Source organism: Heptranchias perlo, chromosome 21 (genome assembly GCF_035084215.1).
Source record: "Heptranchias perlo isolate sHepPer1 chromosome 21, sHepPer1.hap1, whole genome shotgun sequence".
NCBI lineage: Eukaryota > Metazoa > Chordata > Chondrichthyes > Hexanchiformes > Hexanchidae > Heptranchias > Heptranchias perlo.
In genome coordinates, this window is record NC_090345.1 from 21,123,665 (window position 1) to 21,148,378 (window position 24,714).

The 24,714-nt window shown below is 40.5% G+C and overlaps 1 protein-coding gene across 2 annotated transcripts in view; it reads left to right on the forward strand.

Moving 5' to 3' along the window:
- Positions 1–24,714, forward strand: part of inpp5f (inositol polyphosphate-5-phosphatase F) — a 192,797-nt gene that overhangs the window by 132,769 nt on the left and 35,314 nt on the right. The window contains exons 5-11 of one of the 2 annotated variants that reach the window (XM_068002246.1): positions 3,587–3,745; positions 5,906–5,962; positions 9,228–9,423; positions 16,903–17,082; positions 19,206–19,273; positions 20,269–20,393; positions 23,726–23,803. In XM_068002246.1, coding sequence (XP_067858347.1) covers positions 3,587–3,745; positions 5,906–5,962; positions 9,228–9,423; positions 16,903–17,082; positions 19,206–19,273; positions 20,269–20,393; positions 23,726–23,803 — 863 coding nt within the window. Of the gene's footprint in view, positions 1–3,586; positions 3,746–5,905; positions 5,963–9,227; positions 9,424–16,902; positions 17,083–18,060; positions 18,086–19,205; positions 19,274–20,268; positions 20,394–23,725; positions 23,804–24,714 lie in introns of those variants that run through there. The other variant, XM_068002247.1, reaches the window with a different exon arrangement.

Below are 24,714 nucleotides of genomic sequence, written 5' to 3' on the forward strand. Positions count from 1 at the left end.
AATTTAGATACTTGTCATTATTAGATTTGCTTTTTGTGTTTCAATAAACTCATTTATTTAAGAAACGTAATGTTCATTTATTTAGGTTATTTTAGAAATTTATTGTTACAGTTTGATGTCCTGGGCAACAATATCTCAGATGTTGTAGGCAAACCTGGTACATGAATGAATGGACATAAAGCACTACGCTTGTCCATTACATACGCTATAGTCCTTGATCTGTTGTCTAATCCAGTAATAGTAACATGACTTTTTTTCTTTATTTCTCTTCTATTACCATATCTGTGTTTTTAACACTGGGTTACATGGCAAAAGAGGAACCATCAGAGACAGGCTACACTCTCTATTCATCCTCTTCCTGAGGAAAAAAATCTGACCTTCCTCGGATTGTCAGTGAATAGCTGAGCCATACAGATCAGGAAGGTTCCAGGTTCAGCTTCAGGTCTGTGCTGATCTCAGCCAGGGTGGATTAGGGAAGTTACAATTGGCGTCAATGCCAAGTTAGGGGGTTAAGAATCAACCAGCAACCCCTGCTGGTAGTGGATGTATGGATGCCTGGTGAGAATAGGATGGGGTTCTGCTATAATGCCCTTGCAGTTGAAAAGTCTGTCAACACTTGACTATGAAGGCTCATGTGAATAAGGGTCATTTAGGCAAAGCATCAGAGGCTGACTGAAGCATTGAAAGCTGCCTTCCAGTCAGAAGTCAATCCCTTCAGGAGTGGAGGGAAGGGGAGAAAATTGTTTGGGAAAGGGGTGAGAAGGAAATCACTCTAAGTGTTGTGATGCAGTGGTTTAACACTGTCTTATCTGGGGGTCACTTCGAATCCATCTGTAATGAGAGAAAATTGCTTGGTTATAAATTAAATTAGTTTTGGGTAATGTTTAATAGTGGGTGAATTCAAAGCCCAAAACTGCCATAATTTGATATAAACTGGCAGTCTTACTCTAGCCACAAGGATGGCTGATGTGAAAATAAAATAAAAATAAAAATGTCACACTGATGCAGTGGAAGTAATCTTGAGGTTGGGGTCAAGGCCCATTATAGAGGCAAGTGTAGAAGGAGCTTTATACAACATATAGCTGTATTGGGAGTGCTTGTTGCTAATGCTGTATATAAAATGTAGTTTCTCAGTACTGATTTTTTTCTTAGATGATTTTTTTAAAATTACCCAAAGAAATCTAAATTTAAAAGTGCTCTATTTGATTCATTTAAAGGAAATAATTGGGGGTTACCCGACTTTTGTTCTTTAACAATCTGTTAGTAGTACAGGATCTTTTTCACTGGAATGACTGTTCTATCATGCAGTAGAAAACCAAGCATTCAATAGTTGAATTTTGATGCTGTAAATCTCTGCTCTGCATGGGGTTTTCAATACATAACATGGTAAGCAACACCCTCTGCCCCAACATTCAACCACTAACCAGTTTAATGGGTATTACCATTACAAAGGGAAAAGGGCAAGGCAAATTTGAGTGTGATGGGATGGATACACCTTGTGCTGTATTCATTAGTGAGTTTTCATGTAGGGGCACTATATTTCTGCTAAATTTAGTTCATAAATCTAATTTATGGGAGAAAAAAATATCAACTTTCTCAATTAAATACTTGCATAGTTAGTGTCTCAGGGGCAGGATGGATTGATTAATTGATCCCTTCACGTGCAGGCAGAGATACAGCTTGGGCTATTTCTCCCTGCTAATCACTTTGTCTTGTATTGCTATACTGCAGCCTATATTGAGATGATGTGGAGATGCCGGTGATGGACTGGGGTTGACAATTGTAAACAATTTTACAACACCAAGTTATAGTCCAACAATTTTATTTTAAAATTCACAAGCTTTCGGAGGCTTCCTCCTTGCTCAGGTGAATGTCAAGAAATCCTCGAACCTCTCGCATTTATAAATCACAGAACAATACCTGGTGATTACAGATAGTCTTTTCAACTGCCCGTTGCCAAGGCAACCAAAGTGTTCAGACAGATAGGTGTTACCTACAGGGCCACCGAATATACAAACGGCATATATTCGGTGTATTGTATATTGTATATTCGGTGGCCCTGTCGGTAACACCTATCTGTCTGAACGCTTTTTGGTTGCCTTGGCAACGGGCAGTTGAAAAGACTGTCTGTAATCACCAGGTATTCTGTGATTTATAAATGTGAGAGGGTTCGAGGATTTCTTGACCTTCATCTGAGGAAGGAGGAAGCCTCCGAAAGCTTGTGAATTTTAAAATAAAATTGTTGGACTATAACTTGGTGTTGTAAAATTGTTTACAATTATATTGAGATGGTCATGTTTGAGCTCTGTGCACAATCTCCACATGCAACAGTTGCAATATGGATGCCTGTCCAGGTTTCATTTTTATCAGCAAAGTTAATGTCTTGTTTTTATACCTGAGGAGGATGTGTGAATTAAATGTTCTGTAAAAATAATGCAAGCTGCTCTGGGTCTTTTGCTACTGCTTATGTTACTTTTAATAAACCTGTAGTTTATAACCTACAGCATGATCTGATGTTTATTTTTCCACTGTCCAAAGGAGATTAAGATGGGGCTCATTTCCAATAAGCTAAATACAGTAACAAGTGTTTCTGTTCAAGCCTTGGACAAGAATATCCGATATTGTGTATGCAGGATCATGCTTTGGTTGGTGGGGAAGTTAAGAAATATGTGGTGAAGACACAGACTTTACTGGCACTGATGACGATTTGAATTTTATTTATAGACATGAAAAGACTCAACAGTTGAGATTGTGTTCTTGTCTATTTAGTTTAATTTTTAGACTGTTGGTGAGTTTAAGTACGTGATTTTTAGATGTTCAGTGGCCTAGCAACAGTGGAGCCAGACAATATTGTGCTATTTTCTTGAAGTATGAAAGATATCTGAAGTCACCTTGCATCTTTTAAGAGAAAATGCTGTACTTTTTTCCTGCTGTTTGCTCCTTTATTTGAAGTGTGTTGATAATAGGCAACTGAATTACTTTAATGAAAACAGACCCACATTGGGATTTGTGCACTTGTCGCAGAATATCTGCAGAAGAAACATACGTTCAGAATTCCAACTATTTGGGATAAGAGAAATCTGTTAGCAGCAAATAATTGCTGGAAATAGGAAAGGTGGAGAATTTCTTTGGAGTATTGAAAAAAGACTGAGTTTGCACCTAAAAATTTGTAGAAAATATCAAGCCTTATTGAAAAACTGATCTGTGTGGCTGACACAACTATTTAATGGTAGATGGGGTATTGGGAGGTGTCACCATGGTCTCTTGGAACTTGCGTGTTCACCTTCAGGGGCCGGAGAAGAATTTCCCTTTTTTAAAATTGGCCTTTGGTTTTTGTTGCGCCTCGCTGAAGATTGTGGCTGGTTGGTGTAGAGGTGAGGTTGGGGGGAGCATAGATGGGAATCATGGTATGCAAAAATTGCATCATGACCGCATGGAACATATTTGATGGGTCAGCTGCTCTTTTCCAGTCTTTTAGTTTTCATATTAGGGATGGGCAATAAATGCTGGCCTTGCCAGAGACGCCCACATCCCATGAATGAATTTTTAAAAAAAATCAACTGATTGTTGTTTGCATGTGTTGCAGGCCAAGGAAAAGGAGCGTTTGGAACGAAGATTGTTGGAGGAACTAATCAAGATGTTCCTGGACTCTGATTCATTTTATTATAGCCTGAGCTATGACCTTACAAATTCAATACAGAGACTGAGTGCCTCCAAGAAGAAAGAATCATCACTGTGGCAAAGGGTAAGATTTTCTTGAGTATTAACTGCTCCACTGTGAGGGAGAAGGAGAAAGCCTCCGAAAGCTTGTGATTTTCAAATAAAACAGTTGGACTATAACCTGGTATTGTAAGATTCCTTACATTGGATAGAGAGGATTATCATCAAATGTATTCAACCTGCAGCCCATCATCTGAACCTGCAGTATATGTTCTCCAGCTATCCTGTCCAATTCAGATAACTTCATACAAATTTAATTCAACCAGGCAGGAATGGCCTGATTACTCAAACAATAGAGGAGATGCCTTCTGATATAGGTGGTTTTAACACAAGCCCCAGGGCTGCTTGTCACTCCAGTCTGCCTGTCTTAGGCCAGCGCTCTCAGCTAGTCATGCAGAAAGAAGGCAGTCCAAGTTTTCAGAGACGAGGAAAATTGACTTGCCCTCTTAATTTGTGAGCACCTTCTGTTGGCTGATTTCACAGTGTCACAGAAATCCATGTCTGCTGCTTATGCTGTCCCTCCTTTAGGCTGAAGTGGGGTATGGGGGGGGAAAAAAAGGTAAGTATTTTAAAATAACTATAATTTAAGATGTTAGTCTGGTTTGATTTCCAGCCTGCTGTTCTCCGATGTAGTGGTGCTAGGGCGTCCTAATTGGCTCCAGCCAGCTTTTCCACTGCTGAAGGCTGTTACTGTGTGTTGTGTGTACCAATGACCTCCAGGGATCAAATTGCTTGATGTCACGTGTTGTGCCCCAAAGGCATGCCTATCTCTTCAGCAACTCTGCATCTGTCTAATCAGATTTCCACACCTCCCACATTACCAAAACAGCCCCAACCAAAGTCGCAGACAAAGTCTGTGACCATTGTGCATTACCCCTCCACGTCCTCCTTGACTTTTCTGCAGCCTTTCACACTGTTAATGACACGATTCTCTTTCACAGTCAATCACACCATCTTCCTACAAAGTCTCTCCATTATCCAACTGCAGGGAACTACCCTTGCGTGGTTCCACTCTTACCTATCCACTGATAACCAGAGCGTTTCCAACCATGGCTTCTCTTCACATCGCAGCACTGTCACCTCAAGTCACCCAAGGAACCCCTCTCCTCCCTTATCTATTTGCTACCCCATGGCGATATCATCCACAAATATGGAGTCAGCTTCCACATGTCTGTAGTCGCCACTCAGTTTTACCCCCCACTGCCTCTGCTGTCAGACTGCTTGTTTGATATCCAGTCTTGGATGAGCTGTAACTTCTTCCTGCTAAACATTGGGGCGACTGAAGCCATCGTCTTCGACCCGAGCCATAAACTCCATATCCCTGGCCACTGTCTCAGGCTGAACCAGACTGTTTGACCCCGAGTTGAGCTTCGGCACAGACTGTCTACTTCCGACTCCTGTAATATTGTCTGCCTCCACCCTTACCTCAACCTATCCACCACTGAAATCGTGATTTATGCCTTTGTCACCTCCAGATGTGACTTCCATTGCTCTTCTGGCTGGGCCCCCCTCCTCCACCTTTTATAAACTTCAGCTCATCCAAAATTCTGTTGCAACTATCCTATCCAGCACAAAGTACTGTTCTTCCATCACCTCTGTCGCTGATCTACATTGACTCCCAGTCCCTCAATGCCTCAAATTTAAAATTCTTTGTTTTTAAACTGCTGCATGGTCTCACCCTCCCATTTCTGTAACCTCCTCCAACTCTCCCCACCTCTGACTCCAGCCTCTAGTCTACCCCCCTTCAACCTACTGTTGGTGACTATGCCTTCAGCTGCCTGGATCCCATGCTCTGGAATTCCATTTCCACTTCCCTCTACTCCTTTAAGACCCACTTTAAAACCTGCCTCTTTGACTGCACCTCCTAATCTCTCCTCCTTTGCCCTTTAGTTGCATCTCTGTGAAGTGCCTCGGGATTTTTTTTTAAAGTTAAAGGTGCTATTTAAGTCCTAGTTGTTCTATTTACTTTGATTCACTGGAACATCTTGTATAGTGATTACTGTGACTCTTAGCTTGGGTTCAACTGGCTCAGATTGTAGACTCCCAACCAAGCAGAAAACAGGACAGTTCAGATGGAACACCAGAAAAAAGAGGATCTGTTATCAAAATGGGCTACAATAAACTGTAACTGATAATTACAGAAATATGCTGCTACTTGCTAATGTGTCTTTTCTCTTTTGCATAGGTTGACGATAGATTTTTTTGGAATAAGCACATGCTTGGTGACCTGATCAAGTTAAATGTAAGTAGCTATGCTGAAAAAACGCATCATTAGTTTATACGGGTGTGTACATGCTTGGTTACCAGTGCAGTACAGGTCACTTCATTATCCTCCTAGGCTAGGTTTTAAACCAGCCTGAGCAAGGCATCAGCAAAGCAACTTTTGGCCTAACCTGTACTCAGGCATTAATGACGTTCTGATATCAATAGTAGAACAGAGCATCCTCTGGTGTCTACTAGAATTAGCCCAACATATGGAGGCATTACTATTATTATTCACTACATTGAAATTTAATTTCTGTTAAATCAAGGTTGAAGGATGAGTTTCACTTAGAAAAAGTATGTAGAAATACAATACTGGGTGTTCAATCTGGGCCAGGCAATAGAATATGCTGTTTGAAAGAAAACTAGCTGGTTGCCTGACCTGACTCGAAGTCTTGATGCATATTCTGGTTAATGGCCTGAACACTGTTTATTTTAATAACCAAGTAATCAGTTGGGACCATTGATTGTAGAAATGTGCCTTTAACACCCCGCAGTCAGGACAGTGCTGACATTTGTTTCTGGCTGTAGGTGAATTCGTCTCCTGCCAGCGATCACAGCTGGGGACAGATAGATGGATATAGCACAATTTTTTTTTAAATAAGGGGAGAAAATAAGAAAAATGAGTGGAATACTTGTGGTTTTTAAAAATTATATATTGCTGGTACCTTGAAACCTTTGGGTTTTTCAGTAAGTAGAGGCCTTTTTTATAAACTGCAATATTTGATTGTCTAATGGTCTCACTGAGATGTAATGTTTTTTTCCTCCTTCATCCCTCAACCATTTCAGAATCTAGTTCTAATTGGAGTTATCTCAAATTTGCTTGATTTGGCGGGGTGGGGGGGATTTCTTCATTTTCCTTGTGGACGGTTACTAAGGAGACCATTGGTCAATTTAAAAAACAGTTTGATTGAATTTGTATCACACTGGGGTAGAATTCAATTAAATCCATTTCTTGGTAATCTTGGCTTCCTTCTGTTGCAGCAGTGACCTTCTCTGCTAAATTTAAGATTTTGCACAACTGTTCAGTATTAACTTTGTTTTGTGTCACAACTCTGCAAGAGGTTCATGGCTGCTTTTATTAACCAGAGAGTTCTCTGTTGCTATAGTAACATTCAGAAATGGATTATACCTTAAGGGCTCGTTGGCATGTTGGCTTAGTATCACTGTAGCCTCCTGTAGAAATATTTCAAATGAAAATCTATCGAGTATCATTGAACTAAAGAAATTTGATGCATCCTTATCGTTGACCTTTCAATTTGTCAGTCCCATAGTGTACTAAATTTAGCAAATCTCCACAAAGAAAAATCTGGACTGATGTCAGTCAAGCGCAGATGTTTCATTGAGCAAACTGAGGACTAGCAGGGTTCCGCTGGGGACCCTGTAAATTCTGGTTATATCAAATTACTTATCCCCGGAGTAATCTCTTCTTAATGCACTTCATGTATTAATCAAACAATCTTTTGCACAAGAACATAAAAAGGGACTCTAACCATCTCTGCTAATTTTACAACTGAAATTAAATCACTATGAAGAATAATCTTCTCTCCCTTCCTTATATTAGTATTTCCTTTTGTGACCCTGTTGTGGCCGAGCTGCTTCCAAAACTCTGCTAGTGCCTTTATATGCTGACCAATGGATACAATGACTTGATTATGATTCTGCCTCCAGTTTCCTCCTGTCTACCCACTATAGCATTTCAGCATGTATATCTAAAATGTGCTGTGTACAGTATTTTTGTTAGAAATAACCTTATTTTCATATTCTGACCTCCAAATTGGATGTTTGAATAAGTCAATGATTTCCCCTCCCACGTCATCCACCCATCTACTTGGCTGTGTATTTTGACAGTCTGTTCTTGTAAAATAAATTATAACAAGATTATTCTATATTATATAAAGAGTAGATTTTATAAGAGGTAGGTAGACCTATCTATAAAGAAAATTGTATTCATCTTTGTAGCAAATCCATGACTCTTCATTATTCAACATATAATGGATTGCAATTTTAGTTCAGAATAGGAAATATAGTTGAATCGTTATGTAACATCGCTTCATTTTTTAGAAGAGGACAGAAAAATTATTCCTGCAGCTGTGATACGATGCAAACCTTTTCAAAGCTTCAAAACATATTAACCAATTGAGCTGAAAAGGTCATAGCTTGTTCAGTATTTGGGCTTCATCTGTGCTTTGAATACTGCCATTTTGTGCCTCTACAACTGCAGAATAATGTCAAGTAGATCTTGTGGTAATTATTAAATGTAATTTTCAGTAGGCAAATGTTTGTTCCATTGGTTTTCTTTGGAAAAATATCTGTTCTTTCCTCCCTATCCTTGTTTTATAGGTTCCCCACCTCATTGCTAAGTATAATTTTTGGAGTGTTCCCAGTCCCCCTTCAGTGGCATTGTGAACCAGCACCCAGAAGGTGTAAGGGAACATTAAAGTGGGACTCGAGCCTGGACTTATATTAATTACAAAGGAACATTTAGAAATTGCTTTTCTCCTTTCTCTTAGGGAAGCTTGTACTTCTCCCTAACTGGACTTGTTGAGTGGGAAATCACACTCCACTATTCTGTGGTGTAAAGCAACACAACGGGTATGAAATTGGGCATGGGTGGGGGTGCAAAGCAGGTGGCATCACATCAGTCGGCTGTTATGCACCCCGCCAGATATTTTGTTCCATGGATCGCTATAACTGAATGTCGTGCGGGGCGTATAATGGCTGGCAAAAGCGATTCCTCCTGATTTACATACTAACCTGTGACCAATTTCATCCCCCAAAAGTCCTCTAGCCTTTAAGTTCTGAAAGGGACTCTTTTTATCTGCTTCATTTATTATTAAAACTCATTGAAATAGTATTTCCCTATGGCTGATGAGCATGCGCGTGGCATGATGACCATCGATCTGTTATATGTATCTTGCACCAATGTGGAGTAAATGAAGTATTTCATGGCTTTATCTGAAACTGATGATGGGTTAGTGTAGCCTACCTGAGCACAATCAGGTCACTATATTGAGACACCTTTATAATGATGAGGTGCCTCACCTTGCAGAGCTGCATCATTGTGCAATTGTACTGTGGGCTGTAACTGTCAATGTGGAGCAGCATTGATGGCAGCTGAAGAGAATTCTGCAGCCAATTTAGTGTGTCTGCCAAAAGGAGAAGGACTTAAATATTCAAAAAGATAAATGGAAATAATTCTGCAGTCTTCATCAGATTAAATATGAAATATTCTTGTCTTACAGGATCCCAAAGCAGATTTCTGGATTGTTCCAATAATCCAAGGGTTTGTGCAGATTGAAGAACTGGTTGTCAATTATAATGAATCCTCGGATGATGAGAAGAGCAGCCCTGAAACCCCATCACAGGAGCAATGTGTGGATGATATCCATCCAAGATTTTTGGTGGCAATTATTTCGAGGAGGAGTCGACACAGAGCAGGTACTGAAATACACAATTACAATCACACATGTCAGCACAGTGAGGAGCAGGAATATGTCCAAGTGCTTGATACAACCATCTGTTGTCAGTTCTATTTGTTTTGGAGGAAGTCTTCAGAGACTTGTTACTGTTTTTTGTCTGCTGTTTTTACACCAGTGGAGTGTGGCATCTCTCGATCTTTTACCTTTGAGTATAGTTTGAGATTTAATCAAAAGGTTTAACACTTTATTATTTTCATTAGTTTTGCTGAAGCAGAATTTAATGAGGCACTAGGTGCCTGATGCACATTTTGATATCATTTGGTACCCAGAGCAATTATACATTCATTGCAATTAGCCATCTTTCTCACTCAACCCAATCCTAACCAAGTTAGTTTGGGATTATCAATTTGAGAGCAAATTTAATCTGCAGTAATAGGTATGGTTCAGCTCACGTACTGGGGAGTTCTTCCATCTTGTGCCCTTTTACTATCTGGTCCCTGGAGAGTGATGCCAGAATGGTCACTGTGTGCTATTTTCTCATGTCGTATAATATCATTTGCCTCTACATGCTGTAAAATGATTTTTTTGTAAAACAGACCTGTTCTTCTTTAAGTTGCTCCTTAAATCCTACCCTTTGACCAAGCTTATGGTCACCTGTCCTAATATCTTTGTGGCTTGGTATCCAATTTTGTCTGATAATGCTTTTGTGAAGTGTCATGGGACGTTTTACTACATTAAAGGTGCTATATAAATGCAAGTTGTTGGATACTTGGCGTGTCCTTGTTCTGCACATACACGATTCTACAGCAGCATCTTCTAATATTGTGATGTGCGCAGTGGGCCTGTGAATTGATACTGACCAAGTTTGTGATTCAGGGTGCATCCTGTTTCACATCATGATGCAATTATACTGATGCATTGAACTAGCTCGGGCCAGAAGAGGTAGTAATCTAAGATTGCAAGACCCACATTAACTCCCTGGGAGTCAGATTGTTTATATTTTGCGATGCGATCAACTGCAGGAGGCCATATGGGGAGTCAACAGCATGCCATCAAGGTAAAAAGGCCTTCAGTTTAAACCACTTCATACTTTTCTCCAGCTGAGTCTTTGGGTGGGTAGGCTTTGAAGTCCATTTTGCAGCTCAGTGGTAGTGAATTGTGTAAAATGAAGAAATGATCAATGTTATGGGTCATTTTGCCTGTTTGGGTATCAGAACTGCACCTAAACCAGTGCACAAATTTGTTTTGCTTGCCTCAAAGGATCAGTTGCAGCAACAAAAAAAATACAGTGAACCATCATGGTTCTCGCAGCTGAATCTGCTCTAAAATTAGCCAGGCCTCCAATCAACAGTTTAATGGACCACTGCCACATTTGAACAGGTATTAAATAAACAAACTTGAGTTTAATGACCCAAGTCGATGCCAGTGTAACTATTTTTAAATGGGAAGGAAGGAGTTTGTTTGCAAAATTATTTCGCAAACTGAACACTTGTTATCTCAAAAGCACATCATTAAACTTGTGACTGTGTGCATTACAATATCGATACCGTTGCTTGTGTTTTGGGGGTTTTGGTTACCTTTTTTACTATAGTCTTGAACGTTTATGGTAGACAACTAGTTTAGCCATTTATCGCCAGATCTGCCTGGACCACATAAAGCACCATTTGATCCTGCTCTCCTTTGTCAAAACTGCTCTCTATTCCAGGATCATCCTGGAATGCAAAGATAACCCCTAGCCACTTCAAACCGTTTTCTTAAACCCCTCTCCCCTGCCTCCTCCACCCTCACTGCCAACAAGTACGAGGAGCTCATGGACTTCGTTGTCACTAAGCTAACATCCATTAAGCTGCCTCTGCCACTTCCCTCCATTCCCCGAGCCCACCAAGCCAAACTTCCCCCAAGAATCCCCCCTGCCCTAGCCCTGAAATCGCATCTTTTTCTAGTTTCTCTCCTATCTCCCCTCATGCGCTCTCCGAGCTCATCTTGTCCATGAGACCCACCTCATGTTCTTTCGATCCTAGTCCCACCGAACTTCCCATCCTGGCACCCATGATACCAGATATTGTTAACGGGTACTGTCCCCCTTGCCTTCAAATCTGCCTCCTCATCCTCTCCTCAAAAAAAAAAACCCCACCCTTGACCCTTCTGTTCTTGCAAACTACCGCCCCATCTTCAACCTCTTCTCCCAAGTCCTTAAACGTGTTGTCACCTCCCAAATCTGTGCACATCTTTCCCGCAACTCCACGTTTCAATCCCATCATGTTTTTGCCACTGCCATAGTACTGAAACGGCCCTTATCAATCATAAATGACATCCTATGTGACTGTGACCGTGGTAAACTATCCCTCCTCCTTCACCTGTCTGCAGCCTTTGACACGGTTGACCTTCAACGTCTCTCCTCCATCGTCCAGCTGGGTGGGACTGGCCTTGCCTGGTTCAATTCTTACCTATCCAGTCGTAGCCAGAGAATTACCTGCAATGGCTTATCTTCCTGCTCCTGCACCATTACCTATGGAGTCCCCAAGATCTATCCTTGGCCCCCTCCTATTTCTCATCTACGTACTGTCTTGAGGCTGAACTGGACCATTCGCAACCTTGGCATTCTGTTTGATCCTGAGATGAGCTTCCGCCCTTCGATCTGCACCATCACCAAGACCGCCTACTTCCACCTCCACAACATCGCCTATCTCCACCCTGCCTCAGCTCATTTGCTGCTGAAACCCTCATCCATGCCTTTGTTACCTCTAGACTTGACTATTCCAATACTCTGCTGGCCAGTCTCCCATCTTCCACCTTCCATAAACTTAAGCTCATCCAAAACTCGGCGTGCGTTAGGATACAGGTAGCAAAGTCCCGTTCACCTATCACCCCTGTGCTCGCTGACCTACATTGGCTCTTGGTCTGGCAAAACCTTTTTTAATTCTCATCCTTGTTTTCAGATCCCTCCATGGTCTTGCTCCTCCCCATCTCTGAAACCTCCTCCAGCCCTACAACCCTCTGAAATCTCTGCTCCTCCAGTTCTGGCCTCTTGTGCATTCCCAATTTTAATTGCTCTACCATTGGTGGCTGTGCCTTCAGCTGCCTAGGCCCTAAGCTCTGGAGTTCCCTCCCTAAATCTCCCTGCCCCTCTACCTCTCTTCCTCCTTAAAACCTACCCCTTTGACCAAGTTTTTGGTCACCTATCCTGATAGCTCCTCAAGTGGCTCAGTGTCAAATTTTGTTTGATACTCTTCTATGAAGGGCCTTGGGACAATTTACTGTGTTAAAGGTGCTGTATAAAATGCAAGTTGTTGAGAGTTTTGGTTTCCGTGGTTCAGACAACTGTTTGCAGGCAAGCTCGTGCTCAATACATCCCTTTTTCACTTGATCTAATGTCTAGACTAAAGGTGAACCATTATTCGTATTCTCTCAGCTACTGGTTCTGTGGTATCTTGTGTCTTTGGTAGGTGTCAGGATAACACAGTTTACAGTGGTGGGGATTAATTAGTTCCTCTTCCTACTTCCCCCAACTGTGGAAGTTATCTAGCTTAGCGAAGACTCTCTTGTCTCTCTCAAAGCCCAAAAAGACTTGCTGATTTGAAAAAGTTATGTTAATAACTGTTTTGAAAAGTGTTACTGGGACCTATTAGGATCATAGAATTATAGAAAGGTTACCGCAAGGAAGGAGGCCATTCAGCCCATCGAGTTTGCATCGGCTCTATGCAAGAGCAATCCAGCTAGGCCCATTCCCCCATCTTATCCCCTCAGCCCGGCATGTTTTCCTTTCAAGTACTTATCCAGTTCCTTTTTGAAGGCCATAATTGAATCTGTCTCCACCACTGCCTCAGGCAGTGCATTCCAGACCCTAACCATTCGCTGTGTTTAAAAAAAAAGTTTTTCCTCATGTCACCTTTGGTTCTTTTGCCAATCACCTTAAATTGATGCCCTCTGGTTCTTGACCCTTCCACCAATGGGAACAGTTTCTCCCTATCTACTCTGTCTGGACCCTTCATGATTTTGAATACCTCTATCAACCTTCTCTGTTCCAAGTCTATCCACGTAACTAAAGTCCCTCATCCCTGGAATCATTCTTGTAAATCTCTCTCTACCCTCTCTAAGACCTTCACATCTTTCCTAAAGTGCTGTGCCCAGTGTTTTATAAAGGTTCATCATGACTTTTACTTTTGTACTCTATACCTCTGTTTATAAAGCCCAGGCCCCCGTATGCTTTTTTTAACTGCTTTCTCAACCAGCCCTGCCACCTTCAACAATTTGTGCACATATACCCCCAGATCTTTTTGTTCCTGTACCCCTTTTAGAACTGTGCCCTCTAATTTATATTGCCATTCCCTCGTTCTTCCTACCGAAATGTATCACTTCACATTTTTCTGCACTAAATTTTATCTGCCACGTGTCCTTCCATGCCACCAGCTTGTCTATATATCCTCCAAGTCTATCATTATCCTCCTCCCTTCCAAGTTTTGTCATCTGCATATTTTGAAATTGTGCCCTGTACCCCCCCCCCCGAGTCCAAGTCAATATATCAAGAAAAGCAGTGGTCCCATCACCAACCCCTGGGGAACACCATTGTAAACCTCCCTCCAGTCCGAAAAACCACCGTTCACCCCAACTCTGTTTCCTGTCACTTCGCCAATTCTGTATCCATGCTGCTACTGCCCCCTTTATTCCATGGGCCGCATTGATGATAAGCCTACCATGGGGTACTTTATCAAACGCCTTTTGAAAGTCCATTTACACCACATCAACTGCATTGCCCTTATCGACTTGCTCTGTTACCTCATCAAAAAACTCAAGCAAGTTAAATAAACACAATTTGCCTTCAACAAATCCGTGCTGGCTTTCCCTAATCAATCCATGCTTGTCCAATCTAAATAACTGGCTGTTAAGTTCAAACATGAGCTGCCAATCAAGCGCATAATTTAATAAATCGCAGCAGTTTGTATTTGGATTGGATTGAATTGATTGCTGACTACTTTCTCCCTGAACCCCACCCCCTCGAACATTAGACAAACCACTAAATGATTGCAACAAACTGAGTTGGAACATTCTTCTGGGAGTGAAACTGGTTTTGAATCTCTTATATGCTGTGATAGAATTAAAGGAGTCAATACCAAGATAAATCTTTTGTGACTAATCTTTTGTCACTAAGGATATTAAAGACTTCAAATATGGCATCTGCTATTAAGGCACAATAGGCAAGCTACTGGCAGATTGCCTGTGTATCGAAGTGCAGTAGAGCAGGCATCTTCTACATCTCACTGTAAACAAGCCTGGAGAACATCTGGAGTTTTAATATTGAAGCTCATTATGACTAAGATTTAAATCTGCTGACACTGAGCTTAATCAGTTATGATTTGCGAAGTATACTTTCAATTTCTGTAACCTTTTTTGAAGCTCATTTTCAGGTTGCCATGGAGAGTCTGGGGATACTGATGTACATCTGTAATTGTAAAATAATGGTGATTGATTGCAGTTGCATCAACATCCCTCTAAGCAATAAATTTCCAGTTTTGAATATTCAGTTCAGTACGTTTGAGCTGACTGGCTTCATTTGCTCTGGAAAGGTATCCTGTGTCTTAAAGAAAGAAAACTTGCATTTATAAAGTGCCTTTCACATTGTCAGCACATTCCAAAGTGTTTTACAGCCAATGAAGTACAATTTTCCAGTTTGGCAGGCATGATCTAAGTAAGTGAGCTGAGTACTTCCATTCTTGTTTCATTTATGCAATGATTCCCTTTTTGGGGGAGCTTTTCCCCTCTTTCGATCTCACCTGCCAAGAAAACTGCTCAAGTCTCAGATAATACCCTTAATGGGCTGCTGATTGGGATACTATCAGCTGGTAGCTCAACTGATTTACATGTGAAAAAGGATGATTAGCAGCATGAAAAACAGTAATTTGCATTTTAGATTAGATAATAGATGAAAAGAAAAATACTAGCTGCTTTTAAATTGCTATTGAGTTTGGGACAGTGACCTAATTGCACTGCTTTCCTGCATTTAGTTGTGATGTAGGCGATCTTTCTGTAAACTTGCACTGTTGCCTTGCAATACTGCTCACATGCAGATTGACCAGTGACCAACCATGTGTTAACAACAACTTGCATTTATATAGCAAAAGCAAAATACTGCTGACTGTGTGGGAGGAGTGTGATAGGATTATTCCATGACATTTAATGTGATTTGAGAGATGTGGAAATTAAATTGAAGCAAGAATAAACTGGTCAGTCAGGTCATTTTGTATTAATTTGAAGTTTTGTTGAACAGTCCCAAATGTGACTTAGTCCCATTCATTTGGCCTAAAAATTGTAGTTCCTGCAGCCTGAAAAGTATTTGGCGGGGGGTGGGGGGGTGGGGAGGGAAAGCCTCAGCCAAGTGATGAAGGTTTGAGTTATAGGCAAAATGGTTGATAATTCAGGGTTTACTTCGGCGCTCTCCCCACCGAAGTTTTGGGGTCATCACAAACCTCTTGCGTTCTGTTTGATACATGTCATACCGGTCAGCTAAATACTGACCTGAGTGTAAGAATGCAGATGGTTATGCAGAAATTTTATATAAAGAAATAGTAACATCAGGTAAGAGATTCTGGGTGTGATTCTGAAACAAGTAAGTTGGTTCAAAAGGATTGTTGGTAAAATAGAGGGTGCGAGACAACCCTTCTCTCTACAAAAGACTCATCTCATCAAGGGGTTCAGATGGACAAGATATTAATTACTCCTTGAGATTGCTCTCGGCTTTCTATATATTTAAGTTTTTATATACTGTACAGTACCATGTGCTTTAGAGGGAGGGGAGTCATTTAATTTCGGTCTGCATCTGTCTGTTGACCGTGGCTGTCAGGATATAGTGACGCCACTATTTCCGGCCTGAATGCAGATGATTGGGTAAATTCCCCCTTCAATCATGCCTCGAGACCACACTGCTGTAAGTGACTGGGATTGATTTTATGCCTATCGTTTGTACGTGACTATCCTCCACTCACTGCATTTTGCTGAAGAAATCACACTGCTTTTATCGGGAGAAGTTGCTCTAGTTTCTGTGATGAGTTCTCTTTGCTGCAGTTCATAGGGACTCTAAGTAGGCTAGGTCGACTGTGCGCTGTTCAAATAAATTCCATTTACTGACTAATTAGACTTTATTTGCTGTAAAATACACTCTTTGCTGTGAGTCCTGCCGTAAAATCCTGCCTTGCCTCCAATTCATTGACTGACACAGTGGTGTCAGTAGACATCCTGGATATTGATGGCTGGTGTTTCATTACTGTGAATATTAAGGAATAATGGCTGGATTGTAATTGTTGCGAGTTTAATTACTTTGAAATGTGTTTAATTTAAATCTTACATTGTAATTATTTTTCTCATAGGCACTTGTGCCTATGCTATTGTACAGATCAGTATAGCACACATACTGGACTTCATGATTAAAAGCATATGTTTCACTCGTGGATTATGAATAAAGCTCAGTCAACTTCGTTCAAATGCCTTGTTTGAACTTTTGCAGGTATGCGCTATAAGCGCCGTGGCGTAGATGAAAATGGAAATGTGGCGAATTATGTAGAGACCGAGCAGTTAATCCATGTCCACAATCACTCGCTCTCGTTCGTCCTCGCACGTGGGTCAGTGCCCGTGTTTTGGAGTCAGATTGGGTATCGGTATAATCCTCGTCCGCGGTTGGACAAACGTAAGTGGGATAAATGAATTTCCTCACTTCAGTGCCAGCTGGAGAGCGAGAATTAGAACTGTTTAACAGAGCAGTGCTACTTTAACAACTATGGCTGAAGGGACCAATTTATTTGTAAGCTGGATCATCGCACAATTAACATAGCTTCCATACCTTTCTCTTTATGTATAAGGGATGAATGGAATGGATGGGCTGCACTGGCTGAATTACAAAATGTGAAAAACAATGTACCCATCATTTATCGTCTCCTGATTCCAATTGTGTGTATTTCAGCGCCTCCAGTACAAATAGGTTATTATTCAACCCGTTTTAGACTGGAGCAACTTATACTCTTTGTTTTTTCCCTTCTAAACAATTTTTGATCCAGCTTGCTCTCCTCCCCCTAATTCCATGCCCCTTAATCTTCTCTAGTAATCTCCATGTGGCACCTTATCAAAGGCTTTCCTAAAATCCATGTACACTACATCTACTGCATTTCCCCCATCCACCATGCCTGTTATCCCCTCTATAACCACAGGGAAAACTTTCAAGCAAGGATATGCTCTGACATCATTTTCCCACCGTCCCCCCAAAAAAGCACTCTTGGATATGGAGTGTGTAGCTTGTCAATATTTTCACAGTACTTTGACATGTTCTGCTGATAGCTTTACTTCTGCCATACCATGTATTAAAGTGTAATTTGGGTTTACATGTCTGGCTGTCTGTCCAATTATCCTGAAGGAAGTATTCTTTTAAACTTAGCAATTCTACAGCAGCTAGTTCAACATCATCGGTACGACATGAATTTTAGTCCATCTGTGTACTTTGCATCCCTCATGGACACCTTGCCAGAATTCTGAGACTCCAGAGTCAAATATTGGTCATTCGATGAAAAGCTCAGCACAAGTAAATGAGACACCGCTGATTGCCCTTGAAATATAAAACGATCTAACCACAACATCTGTTAATACATTGTGAGGTCCTGTAGCTTGGATCGAATTCTGCCAGAGTCTTGTAATAAAAGGTAAAGTCTCAAGAAATGTAATGAAATGTTACTGAATATTTTTGAATGCTGACTGGGGGGACATTAATAAAAGAAAAACCTTTTGTAGAGAATGCTTTTATATGAGCTTCTCGAAAGAAAGCCATAACCAATTTATGTGCTGAACAAATTGTAGCATTGTGCAGGGGAGCATTAACAACAGGCTAGTCCCCTCTTTATAGTTTCTGCTATACCCAAGTGGTACCGAGCGTAGGCCAATGACTTCATCACTGCTCCCGTTGCTTACCTCATTTTGTTGGAGCAGCTGGCTGGAGCTGTACAGAATCAGGACAGACGGAGCTGTCAGTTGGTGAAGTGCCCCGTTGTGCAGCTCCTAACTGAGTACTGACAAAACTCTCCACATGTGAATATTAAAATCTCATTTACCTACAAACTGGTTGCACAGAAGCCTTGGAGAAGAGATTTTAGCTGAGAGCATGTCACTCCAGTCTACTCTGCAACTCGTTAATTTCGTTCCTCTTAATTTGCTGTCATAGTTCATTGCTGTTCTATTCTTTACTGTTGTAAACCTATTGTTTGTAAACATATTGAATGTATTTCTGTGTATGTCGGTGCACAACCAACCACGTGTTTTAAAGCCATTTTACTGATTTTAAACAAAATAACCCAGTCCATACTTCAAAAATAAATCTCGCTTCTCCTCTTGTGGTCCATTCTTTTTGAAGACTGAGAGGTCTGCTCCAAGGCTTTTACCTGTGCTGCTTTTTTTCTTCACTAAGTATCTCCCTTTGATATGGCCAAGTGCTGAAGTTCCATTGTGCTAAACTTGAGCAGTTGACACTACAGTGACTAGTAGGTATTTGAAATGAATTCTTTCTATTTGGCCGTAATGTGCCCAGTGTATATTGGTGTCGCACAGCCATACGATAGAAGCTACCAAGGTGAGATGTTTCCGCCTGAGGTAGAGAAATTGGTTACGAATGTTGCTGCAAAAGTTGATTTAGATTAATTACAAATTCCCTGAATTATTGCCCTTCCATGTAAATGGAGCAGTGGTCGTTCACTTTTTCCAATTATCTCCAAGAAGACTGTTGACTTGTTCAGTGTCAGTTTTGATAATTACATATTTTCATTTGTGCAGCTGAGGAGGAGACAGCCAGCACCTTTGCAGCACACTTTGAGGAACAGCTGAAAATTTATCAGAAACAGGTGAGCTACTTGATTTTCCCCATGGTCCCAATGAAACTCATTGGAATTCTGATCCTCATTTAGTAGTGTACTGAGCAATTCCAAGAATGATACAGTTCAATAAACTCTAATTTTTAGGCTGTCTGTAGTTTTTGATATAACTTGTATTTTTGTACGTGCAATTTTTAACGTGTCAATTATCTTGATTGTTAATTTTACATTCCAAATATCCTTATGAAGACCCTTTATTCTTATATACAGTCTGTGGATTGTGCAAGTCACAGATGTTGGTTTTAGTGTAAAAATACCTGTGATGTTCATAGTTTGATTAAAGTTAGTTCCTTAAAATGTTTGTGCCTGCCATTAAAATGTGAAATAGGACTTCGTTGGGGGAGGTGATTTATTCAATTTAGTGTTCTAGATGTTCTTTATAATACTGTTTTTGAGTGTTTAATCAATCTGTGAATTCAGGTCTGTCAGCTTTTTATGATCCTGGGCTTCACTTTCTTTGGCTTGTGATCTTTTATATATTTATTACTCCCACCACGCCAGTTTATGGCCTTATTTTGCTTGTGCTTATTTATGAAGCATTTCATTGTTTCTATAGCACCTGCATCTAACACTACCTTTGGTTTGAGCCCACTGAGCCTGAGCTATATAAACACTTTGACAGTGTATTCTCCACCCAGCTTCATGCTCCTCAACAGACACATGTAATCATTTCCCTTTTGAGACATTGATACAAGGTATCATGTGGCAAGTGTATTTATCCAGAGGTGTTTGGGTACGTAGTATTATTTGAATTGGTGTTTTAATTCTGTTGCTCCAATGCTCCATTTGTGAGGTGTAAGCAGCACTAATTTGTAAAGCGATGGATTGTCTTTATGTCCACCAACAAACTTGCTGACAATCTAATCTTTGCACTAAATGGGATTCCAGTCTCTGTTAAAGTGAGCCTTTAATAATTTGAGATTATAGCATTGCATTTGATTGATGTTTTTCTTCAATCTTGGTAGGTTATCATAAGCCTAGTAGATCAGACTGGAAGAGAGAAAATAATTGGAGATGCTTTTCTTAGACATGTTCTGCTCTACAATAATCCAAGTCTCACCTACGTGACCTTTGATTTCCATGAGCACTGGTAAGAATCAAAGACTGATTGTAGATGGTGATTGAAGACCTTTTACATGGCTGTTCTCGGGCTTAAAATAGGTTTTACAAAGATGGCTTAGACTGCAATTTATAGTGCAGCTAATAGAGACTGGTATCAGATGTGCAGTCGACTCCATCTTGTTACAGTGCACAGTGATCTGAATGTAACCGGCACCGAGCAGCTACAAAAAATGTTTTTCCTCCATCAAAGTAAGTCATATAAATTATATTTTTCATCTCTGCTTGTGTGATTGGTTAGGTAGCAGGTAACCAGCTTTCCCTGCTGGAATTCCCAGTTTCTTCTCTGCTTCTCAGCAACTTCCAGTTATGCTGCTTCTAAAATCCCATGATTTTCTTTGGTTCAAATCCCATATTTGTACTATTTGGGGAGTGCTAGTTTTTAGTACAATGTACAAACCTTCATTTTACCTAAACAAAATTATTTGCATTGTAATTATTTTTCTAATATTTTGAAAACCAACCAGCAAAACAGACAATAATGTGTGATTTTTGCATAATATTGTGTAACTAATGTGATTTTCACTCCTGTTATGGATGTACTTTAGTGGATCAGACCCTTTTCGGGCAGTTACATTCAGGGTAATGTAAAGGCAAGATTCAAACCAACTGCTTGTATTTTGTGTGGGCAATTAGCATTCATTATCTAGTGCGTGTTCATGTTTATGCTTGAAAATAGACAGAGCTGGCGTTCAGTCCTCGCTCCACATAGCTGCCCAATCACTCACTCTGGTTTTAATTTGTTGCATGTTGCTGCATGGTCCCACAATCAGGGTTGGGATTGGTGGAGATGGGATTAGGTGTAACTAAGTCTGTGGTGATCATTTGCAGTGGAAAAGCAATTTGTCATGTGTGCTAGTGTAATCCTTAACCATTACAGAAATAATTTTCCATCTCGCACATAACGCTACAATAAGTAAAGATCCAAAAAATAATGATTGATTTGGATGTCCTTTAGTTTTTAAAGTTGTTTTCTCAACTTCTAAATGCATAATAGATATGATTATAATCTTTTGATTAGCAGTCACCAGGATATAGTGTAAATATTTTTATATTCTACATGCTAACCATCTGAAGGGTTGCAGTTCAACTTAACAATTATCTAAGACATTTCTAGCTACCTATGATTAAGAATTTAATAAATTAGTATCACTAAGGCAAGTAACTACCAAAATAAAGTGCTAGGAACTGCCAAGAAGTGGACTGCAATTATCAATGGAGTTCACATAACCGAGAGAGAGAGCACAGTGCATGCTGGGATTGTAGTCTTTCCTATCCTATATTAAAATCAATCTTGGGCTATCAATTCCTTGCAACTTTCACATTTCACATCTGTTTTTGGTCTCTTTGGATTTGTCTGTGTAAGACAGCTACACTATCAAACTAAACTCTACTGAAAAATGCATGTCTGGTTCTTCCAGATAACATTCTCTCATTTAGGAACACAGGACCAGAAAAGATAATTGTGATTTATCAGGCTGTTTTTTAAAAAAAAAACATGTTCTGTTGTCTTTTGTACCTCCTTAACCATTTCAATCCAACTCTCTTGAATTTGCTAACACTGTCTCCTTGAGCAGTCTGTTTCACACATTTATCACCCTCTGTGAAATAGTTAAATATAGACTGTCTGTTCACCTTCCTTTTTCTGAGTGTTGAGTTCATGCCCCCTGGTCAGTGTGTTATATTAAACAATTTATTAGGCTTCAGTTTACCTTTACCCCATTAGAATCTCAAGTACTAATGAGATCTTCCTGAGCCTTCTGTACTTCAGTGTAAAATGATGAGCCAACTGCTTTGAGTTCCCATTGGAGAGTGTTTGAGTCAGAGCAGCAGATATGCTCTGAAGTTTAAACTAATAAATTCATTAATGGGTGTTTTTAATAGGTTATTTTAAAAAAATGCTGAGTTCATTGGGAGATTAGGACTAAGGCACTCCTTCCTCACATCTTTATTGCCCCTCCCTCCCTTTCTCTTTTTCTTCTCCTCCTCCTCCCCTCCTTTATAAAAATGTTTTATATAGCCCATTATGAAGTGCCTCACAAGGCACTAGGTGGTGATAGGGTTGCCAACTCTGGTTAGATGGATTCTGTGAGGTTTCATCACACTATCTCCAATTGCCCTCCCCATTCGTCATTGGTCGCCTGACATATCCATCTATTGGTGAAGTGCCTTCCCACGCCAATTGGGAAGAGAACAGACTCTTTGCTACCCCAATGGATGACTTTTGATCATCAACCAAACAAGCTTTTCCTCCATAATCCAATATTTTTACAACAAATAAACAAAAGCATTCAAACAAAATAAGAAGAAAACACACAATGTAACATGGTTTGGCGGAGACATTAAACTGAGCCCCGTCTGCTCCCTCAAGTGGATGTAAATGATTCCATGCGCTATTTGAAGGAGCAGGGGAGATCCCCCTGGTGTCCTAGTCGATATTCATCCCTCAACCAACACTTAAACAGATTATCTGGTCATTTATTTCACTACTGATTGTGAGACCTTGCTGTGTGCAAATTGGCTGTTGCGTTTCCTACATTACAGCAGTGATTACACTTCAAAAATACTTCATTGGCTTTAAAGTGCTTTGGGATGTCCTGAGGTTTTGAAAGGTGCCATATAAATGCAAGTCTTTAATGCCCCTATGATTTTTCTCCTGTGTTGTTTGCAGCAGTGTCTGGGAGATCAATCTTTAATTCCTGGAGACTCCAGAACAATCCTGGAGGGTTGGCAACCCTAGGTGATGACGCCAACGAAGAACAGAGTTGAAAGAGAAGGTTTCAGCCATTGTGCAGATTAGTAATGGAAGTGTGCTGCAAGGCACTGCTCAGCACCATGTAGCTTGTGGCGACTTGCTGCCAGAACTTGTCTGCCTGTGGCTTCCTTATTTGTAGCTGATTTATGTCGGTGCATTTCCTGTGCTGTGGGGAACCATGATGAGTGAGGGAGCAGCACCCTAGCATGCAGGAAATTTGAATCCACTGATTTACCTGGTTGAAAACATGAATAAGCTGCCTCTTTCTCTTTCTTCCCCCCCCCCCCCCCCCATCTGATCAGTGCTCGCTCTCTAACACCATCCTTTTAAAGTGCTCTGAAAAGTCTTTTTGGATGTAATTTGTGAAACTGAAGTGTAAGTTGCATTAGTCTTGTTATGACTATTGTTGTTTCCCTGAAAAGATTAACTTCTTTTAAAAAGATAAAGCCAAGAAAACAACTCTTACACCTGGGCCCTAATGTTTATATTTAAAAATGATTGAGTTACACCAAAATGCCAAAAGAAATGAAATGGCTTTTTTTTTCTAGTCGAGGAATGAAGTTTGAAAATGTGCAGACTCTTACAGATGCGATCTCTGACATCATCACAGACATGAAGTGGGGCTGGTCAGTATCTTGTTTTTCAGTTTGCTACCATTCACAAAAGGGTGCATGATTTACTACAGTGGCAAGCGTCCTTTTTGCAATGAAAAGTCCCTGAAACCAATGTAGACCAAAGACTAACTGCTACGCTGTTGGAAGTTCCGCTATACTGTGAACCTTCGCTCTTGAGCTTGTCATTTGCACTGTGGCAGTAAAGCTGTTTAGACTCATAAAATATAATGATTTTGATCATTTATTGGTGTTGAGGTACAGTAATCCTCACCATATGGGATGTCTATAATTGTCTAAAGTTGTCATCATAGCAGCCCTGGACTTTTGGAATTTCCTAAATTAACAGTTGTGTCTTTACTTTTACAATAGTTCATTAAAATTTGTTTGTTTTTAGCACCATCTACTGTAGTCTTGGCTGACACTTTGAGAAGTTAATAACAAAAATATGTATCTGTAGGACTGGGGTCAATATGGGAATCAGCATCAGGATATTTGGAAGTGGCAGTCCTGCTCCCAAATCCACATGTGCTAAGATTGGGCAGGAAAATTGCTCTTCCTATTGGATGCTATGCCCCTCTTTGCAGGATAGGACAGGAAATTGGATGGTGAGTCAACAGGAGCTGTTCCTGCAAACAGTGCAATTGCCAGAGCCTGGGAGCACATCTCTCGCCCATCCTCTTGGTCTGGAAGTGGTGTGTGCTGTAAGATGAAGCATTGCAGCAAAAAATATATAGTTGTATCGAGTGGTGCAGTGGGTTAGTGCTCAGTTCTTTTACCATTGGGACCTGGGTTCAAATCGAGCCCAGATTGATGGAATGAGAGACTCCTTTTAAGTCTATAAAGGCCCTATATACAATGAGTTTGGGCAGTCTCAAATCAGCTTTGTGGGTGAACTACACATAACTGCCCAAATAAAGCCTAAA